Raw genomic sequence first — 8,168 nt, forward strand, 5'->3', positions numbered from 1 at the left:
GAACATGTAGAGCATGTGCACGGATATATGTCACATGTACCCATACAACACATAAGAGAAAACAGAAATAGGCTTGCCATGGTGGCACACTTACTAATCTCTGTACTTGGCATGGGAAGGCAAAGGATGAGGAATTTAAGGCCAGCCTCAGCTTCATGAGACTGCCTCAAAACAAAGCAACAAATGAAAGAGAGTGCATGAATGTACACATCATATACACATCCTGTTATGTCCCCCTATATGCACACATACAGCACACAGAAATCTGCTGGAATATGTATCACATATTACACATATATCACACATATCACATGTGCAGACTGAGGTAGGGTGCATGTGCAACATATATACACCGCATTCACACAGAATCCCTCTGTGCTCCCATACACACACAATCATACATATACCACATACATGCTTGACCTCAGACCCGTCACCAAAAGCTCCTTATCAAATTCCCCTCCCATGGCTCATACATAACACACATAATTTTTACCAGTTACACAGAGACAGAAAAACCTCTAGATTCACAAACAACCCTAGGACCTGGGAGGCTCAAGCTTCATGCATGGCCTCCCCACTCCTGTACACTGCTTCCCTGTCCCCAGGAACACCTGCATTCTAAGATAGAGATCTTTATTTCTCTGAGCCTTTGATTAAGCCTCACAATAAAACATCCCAGTGAGGGGCATGGCATTATGGTGTCATTAAAGCGAACACTTCACTAAGTGAGCATTTCTGGGCCAGGACAACGCTGGGGTTTTTATTTTCACCAGAGCTTTGAGGCTAATGGATGGACAAAAGTTAGTGTGGTCAGAGCTTGTGGTGGTTGATTTCACCAGGGCAAGTGAGGCGGGCAGCTCTGAACCCTTGCCTAAGGAAAGGTAAAAAATCAGGCGTCCATGGGAAATCAACAGACAGCAGATGAAGTGTGCTTGATTGTGCATGTGTGTGTATGCTCACCCCTTTCCCCCAGAAGACATTTCTACTCCATTGCCAGTAGAGGTAGGAAGAGCAATTTGTTCTGTAAAGGCCTCTTTGTGTGTTGGTGAGTGAGTCTGGAGCTCTCTGGGCCAACTGTGTTTGCTAAAAATGGCCACTGCTAATATTAGAGACACATACTCCTCTTAATGTCATTAGCAGGCAAAGCAGCAGGGCCACCATAGCTCTGAAACAATGGGAAATGACACCCACGGGTACTGATGGTGCCAAATAAATTCGGGGTGATTGACTGTTTTCATCAGCACCTCCACAGTGGGCTGGAGTCTGTAGTAAGGACCACGGGTAAGGGAGCAATCAGAGAGTCCCGTCACAACAACCATTGTCCTTAAAGACACAAAGCCCCAGGTCATGCTGTTTGTCCTGTAGAAAACTCCTGATAAATTTTGCTTTTAGAAATGTATCTTTTCTTTGACTAGCAGTAATAAGGGCTTTTATTCTAAATATCAGTCCTTACCCATCACTGAGCTGAGAAACTCATTGTTATCTGCAAAGAATAGATTCTTTGTGGTTTGTTATCTGTTGGGCTGATGTTAGGAAGTGACTTTGAGGCTCTGACAGCAGCTAGACTATTCGGCCTCTTGGGGCAAAAGTGACTAAAGGCATAATTATGGGAGTGGGTTGGGGTGGCTAGCTCATTCTCCCTGAAAACAAAAACAAACAAACAAACAAAAAAAAACACAAACAAAAAAACTAAACCAAGACCAAACCAAACCAAACCAAACAGGGAGTCAAACAAGGGGTTTTGTATGCACAAAACTTCCCATCCCCTGTTTCAATGGAGACAGGACTGACTTTCCATGACTAAACTAAAGGAACAGCTTATTCAGTGGATAAGATGGATTCTAGAAACTTCTGTCCTTGTGATCTCTTGTTTAGATTTACAAACGAGGGGCTGGAGAGATAGGTCAGTGGTTAGGAACACTGACTGCTCTTCCAGAGGTCCTGAGTTCAATTCCCAGCAACCACATGGTGGCTCACAACCATCTGTAGTGGAATCTGATGCCCTCTTCTGGTGCGTCTGAAGACAGCTACAGTGTTCTCACATAAAAAGTAAATGAATCTTTAAAAAAAAAATTAAGTTTACAAATGACTTCACTCTGTTTTTTGATGTTCTGAAGTCAGAATTGCATTTGGAGATGTAAAAACAATGGCAGAGCCTTAAATAGTCTTCATGTGTTCGGAGTAAACAAAGCTGAATTCTTTCAAGAACAGTAACCACATAGGTGAGAGAATAGAATTGCAGCTCAGGAGCTGATTTGATTTGACGTAATCCATGGTGGAGGGTGGAGCTAACGTCTCATGGGTACAGAACTTCTGTTTGGCGTGCTGGGTGGGGCTCTGGAAATGGATGGTAGAGATGGCCACGCAGACGAATGTGTGCTGTGCTGCTGAGCTCTACTTCAAAATGGTTAAGACAGGGGATTGGGTGTTCACCAGAGTCTCAAAAATAGGTAAAAAGGTAAGTTTTAGATAAATGTGTATGTTTGAGTAATTGCAGTCTTTCCTTATCTGTACTGCATTAATATGTAGCCCTCTAAGGGTCGTGCCTCTTTGCCTTACAGGGAGTGGTCATACTCTTGAAATTGGCCGGTTAACAGTACTTGGTGGTTACAGTTTTGCATATAAGCTTGTGCTGTTGCTAAAGTGGCCATTTTGTTTTAAGTTGGTGTAAACTATGGTGTTCTAACCAAATCTTTGAGACTTACTTATGCAGAAAAATACTCTTAATTGCTCTCATTCTAAGCTAGCTGCTTTGTTATTTATTTATCTTTTTAATTTAAACCTCTGGCTTCTTTTGCTACTTTACTAAGTTCTGTGTCACAATACCCTGTTTTCAGGAAACATTTTAATCTGTACTGTTTATGTGTTAATTTTGTAGAGGTAGAGAGAACACACACACACACACAGACACATACACATACACAGACACATATACACACACATACACACATATATACACACATATATATATACACTAACACACATATACATAACACACATACACACATATACACATACACACACATATACACATACATACACACACATACACACATACATATTCTTTTTACAGATAGTCTACTGGCAGGAGGGGAAAGAATTATAAATATGGAGCTCAGAGGCTCAAGTTAAACTCTTGCTTTGCTTTGAAAATTATTAGTTTATTCCTTGTAGCCCCAGTTTTCTCATCAGTAGAGATAACTACCTTATCTGTAGGACTACTTAGAAGTTTGAGAGGAGGCCAATGATATGGCTCAACAGATAAAGGTGCCTGTTATCTGAGTTCAGTCCCTGAGACTCACACAATGGAAAGAAAGAACTGACTCTGGCAAGTTGTTCTTGGATCGATCCTCACACTTTCACTACAGCACGAGTGTGTGCACACATACACCACAGCACGAGTGTGTGAACATACATACAGAAAGAAGTGAACCAAACAATGGAATTCAAGACTTTTAAACCAACTAGCTAGGACTGCTACATGTTGAGTGCTTACTATGTGGAGAATGTTCTACGTAGTTTATGAATATCTACTAATTTGTAGAGAGATGAGGAAGGGGTAGAAAACCTGACTGGGACCAGACTTCTGGTCAGTGGTAGAACATGAATTAGAACCCTGGCAGTTTGAGCTTGTGTCAGACATTACCGTACCACTAATTAGATGCAAACTATGTGGAGTAAACAGCTCTAAAGCATGGTAAAGGTGCAATGAGCGGGTATGGCTGACTTTTTTCAGGTCCATTTTCCATGTAGAATGCTACAGAAGTTGGTCGTCAGTCCTCAGAGCACCACAGCCATGCAATATTCCACCTGGAGTCTCCAGTTTGCTAAGGATGTAGGGAGCTGAGCCGTCTCCTTCATTGCAATGACCATTCTTGCTGTAATCAGAGTTATCAACATCCTTATGTAAACCTCACAAGGTCAGGGGATGAGGGGTAGCCCATTACTTACCGTCTTTCCCAGAAGGAGTAGCAATGTGCAGCAATAACATTAGTAGCAATCGCAATAGTTAACAAGATCTCACGTCTTTTTAAACTTTTTATTGATTCTTTGTGAGTTTCACATCATGTACCCCAGTGCTCCTCATTTCCCCATCTCCTCATATCTGCCCTTCACCCTTGCAAACCCCCACCCCCAATAAAACACACAGACACAGACACAGACACACACACACACACACACACACACAGACACACACACACACACAGACACAGACACACACACACACACACACACACAGTGACAAAATCCAAAGCATAGAAAACACCTGTAGTATGTCCCAGTGTATATCCCAGTATATCCCTCTGTCCACACATCTTCACTTGCAAATGTTCATTGCAATGAGTCATCGGTCTGGTTTGACATCTCTAGCTTCTGCGACAGTGTCAATGTCGGATCCACATAGGGACTCTTCCTGGTTATCCTGTTGTTGCCCTGTGTCATGGAGATCCTGCAGTTTTGGAATAGCAGGACTGACCCTTTCACGTGTCCCAACCATTTGCAGGTTTTGGGGTGGGCCAGTTCAGAGCCCTGGATCTGGGCCTGGGTGGCATCTGAGCTGGTCAGCCCACTGGCTCTCCCTTGTCTGCGCCGTGAGAGTGGAGCTCTCAGCACTGCTCCAGTGAGGCCACCCAAGGTCACCATGGGCATGAGGCAGGGTCAGTTTTCCTGCATTTGTGCTTTTATGCCTTTGGGGGCAGAGCAATGGAAGTCTTACCTGTAACTACATGTCCAGGGCCAGCTCCACTGTGTCCCTAGTCAAGGTTCAGGGCCCACTCTTCTACGTGCTGCATCCTGTGAGGGGCTGGGCTAGCTCTCCCGCTTCCACACCCTCAGGGTTGGCTCACCCGAGCCTTTACCATCTGGGCCAGCTTCACAGGTGCAGGGGCCACTCTTCTGAATGCTACAGCCAGTGATGGGCAGGGCTAGCTCTCCTGCTCTTATGACTCCAGGGTCAGCTCTTCTGGCTATTGCAGGTGACAAGGGGGGAGAGGCAGGGCATCGCCCATGCCACCTCACCCTCTCGGCCAATTCACTTGCATAACCCCTCCCTCCAGGGCCATCTGCTGCCCAGGTAAGATGCAGGGCTTGCTTTCCTAAGTCATATAGCTGGTGAGGGACAGGGCCAACTCACCCACTCTTATGACCTCAGGGCCAGTTCTCCCGCTTGCCACAGGTGGTGAGGGATGAGGAGGGTAGGGAAGGGTGTCATCCCCCGCCTCCCGTACCCATGCTACCTCATGGTAGATGAGTGACAGGGCCAGCTTTCTTTTACTCTGTCCTCGGGTCTGGCTTACCCACTCCCGCTCCACCAGGGTCAGTACTATTATGCTGGCTGAGTGAGACACAAGGCCCCAGAGTGCAGCAGCACTGAGGGGTGGTGCCAGCTCTCCAGATGTCAGAAGCCAGTGAGGAGTGGGGCCAGTTATGCACTACCCCTCTATAGCCACCTGGTTTCCAATGGCTACCCCAACTGACCAGGGACATCCCCATGTTCTCTAGTGATAATATGAGCCGTAGACATTGACAACCACCCCTGCCACAGACTCAGACATAGTTCTCAGTGGCGGCTCATGCTGGGGCCTCACGGTGGTCCCAGGTGGTGGGGCTGGCCACTCATAACAGACTACTCCTCTCTACCTTTGAGTCTCCAGTTCCATTTCTCTTCACAGGGCTCAAGCTATTCCATTTCTCCTCTCCCATCTGACCACTACACACATTGTGATGGCTCCTGCTGCAGGCTGGCCTCTGGGCGACATTCTCCATCCATGTGGCACAGTGAGTATCTATGGCCGGCTTGTGCCACACGCTGGAGGGCAGGTCTGTGGGAGGCAGGATGGTGCTTAGGTCTTGGTCTGTCTTCTTCCTCTTGCCCTGCACTGCCTGGATTTGATTTTTATGAGACCTGGGTGTAAGACAGTTTTGTCTACCAAGTTAGGATGAGCAAAGGGTTGCCTGCCATCTGCTCTGTTCCTGACTGATATATGAAGAATATCACCCACAAGGTGTCTCTTTGCCCATCGCTAGGGGTAGGGGCAGGGCTGGAGGTGGGGGAAAAACTCTCAGTTTATTAAGATCATAGCACTACATGCTCTGTACCAAGTATATATACATCTGCTCATTTGCGATTCCTAACAATGGAATAATGAGGTCTGACCATCATCCTGTTTTAAAGATGAAGAAATAGGCTCAGGGCATTCAAGAAGTCTGTGGAAGGTCATGTAGTGGTGACTGTTGGAATATCCATGGCAACCCAGACTGTATGCTTTCAGAAGCATCTCCTTGTTTCAATTTCTGATATGCAAAAGCCGCCGAAGCCTTTGCACTTTCTAGTGAGAGATTGAAAGTAGGGGGTTGGGGTTTAGTTCAGTGGTAGAGCGCTTGGGTAGCAAGCTCAAGACCCTGGGTTCGGTTCTCAGCTCTGAAAAAAAGAAAGAAAGAAAGTAGGGCTGAGGTGGTCATTTTGCAGTCACTCACCAAAATGACGAACACAAAGGGAAGGAGGAGGGGCACTCAGTCTATGTTCTCTAGGCCTTTAGGAAACATGGAGTTGTTCCTTTGGCCACATACATGGGAATCTACAAGAAGGGTGACATTGTAGACGTCAAGGGAATGGGCACCGTTCAAAAGGAATGCCCCATAAGTGTTACCATGGCAAACCCGGAAGAGTCTGCCAAGTCACCAAGCTTGCCGTGGGCATCATTGTAAACAAGCAGGTTAAGGGCAAGATTCTGGCCAAGAGGACCAATGTGCGGATTGAGGACATCAAGCACTCGAAGAGCAGAGGCAGCTTGCTGAAGCGGTTGAAGGAGAATGATCAGAAAAAAGAGGAAGTCAAAGAGAAGGACACTTGGGTTCCGCTGAAGCGTCAGGCTGCGCCACCCGGAGAAGTGTGCTTTGTGAGGACTAACGGAAAAGAGCCCGAGCTGTTGGAGCTCATCCCATACGGACTCACGGCCTAATGGACAAAAATGAAGTAAAGGACCTGGACTGCAAAGTGTTTTCCTTAAAAAAGAAAGAGAGAAAGAAAAGAAATTGAAAGTAGAACCCAAAAGTTCCTATCAATTCCTTTTCCTCCAGAATACGTGACATCCGCCTTCTTGTCAGGGGCAAATTTCTCAAGAGATGCTTTTTGTGGCCTTAGAAGCATGGCCCTGTGTCCCATGGGCCTGCGCCTCTAGGGGGCGTGCTGAGAAAGGTCAGAATAGTGATCTGTGTTGGCTACGTCTTGACATCGTCAGCAGCCTTCTAAGCTAAGAAAACTGGGCCAGTTTGCAAGCAAAGAGGCTTGTGAGCTGTGCTAAGGAGGGCTGGTGCCCTGTAGTGGGACTGGGGATCTGAAAACACGAAGCCACGCGAGACTAAAAGAACCAGTTGCCTCTGCACTCCACCAAGCTGGAGACAAGATGCAAAGCAAGATCTTTGCAGGAACCTCTATTTCTTGTCTGCTCTTGCGCAAGTCACGTGTAGAATGTTCCAGATACATTAGTGCTGAGGTCTGAAAAATCATAGCCGCAATATCCCTGTGCCAGCTACTGGCAAATGCCTTATTTACTCTCTCTCTCTCTCTCTCTCTCTCTCTCTCTCTCTCTCTCTCTCTCTCTCTCTCTCTCTCCTCTCTCAATTCTTCACAACTCCTGCTGAGGGAAGCAACTTGTTGGGATGGCAATGAGGCTAAATCTCATAGGGAGTAGACATCTCCTCCTGTGTCGTGCTGTTTGAAACCATGGAGCCACGATTTGGATTCGATTGGATGGATCGTCAGGTTCGGGCTTTGCTCCTCCATTGGAATGGAGACATCACTTTCAGAGCAAGGCTGGGTCGTTAGGAGCCGGGTTGCCATACCAAGGAGTGCTGTGGTTGCCGCAGCTGGAGAGACTGTCTTCTCTGGCACCAACTGAGAGCACCCTGAGGGACCCCAGTGTGTGTCAAAATATTGAGTTGCTTTGCACGTGTCAGAGTCACCGAAGTGCACACATCTCTCTCTCCTTAGAGAGAGCCAAGGCCCTCATGCTGAGCCCAGACTCTCCAGGAGTACTGAGAGCATTTTCCCCAGCAGGGAAAAGAATCTTTTTTTTATTGACACAGAAGAGGCAAAAATTTCCTTTTTGTACATAATTAAGGCATTTTATTTCCTTAATTGTTTTGAGGAAACGCCCCCCCCC

At 46.4% G+C, this 8,168-nt stretch overlaps 1 protein-coding gene across 1 annotated transcript; it reads left to right on the forward strand.

Annotated features, from left to right (window-relative positions):
* Positions 1-2,359: 2,359 nt before the first annotated feature.
* On the forward strand, positions 2,360-6,965 carry LOC134479794 (large ribosomal subunit protein eL21-like). The gene is made up of 3 exons (XM_063264460.1): positions 2,360-2,461; positions 4,704-4,799; positions 6,732-6,965. The coding sequence occupies exons 1-3, from the start codon at positions 2,360-2,362 to the stop codon at positions 6,963-6,965; spliced, it is 432 nt and encodes a 143-aa protein (XP_063120530.1).
* Positions 6,966-8,168: the final 1,203 nt, after the last annotated feature.

Source organism: Rattus norvegicus, chromosome 7 (genome assembly GCF_036323735.1).
Source record: "Rattus norvegicus strain BN/NHsdMcwi chromosome 7, GRCr8, whole genome shotgun sequence".
In the NCBI taxonomy this organism is placed as follows: Eukaryota; Metazoa; Chordata; class Mammalia; order Rodentia; family Muridae; genus Rattus; species Rattus norvegicus.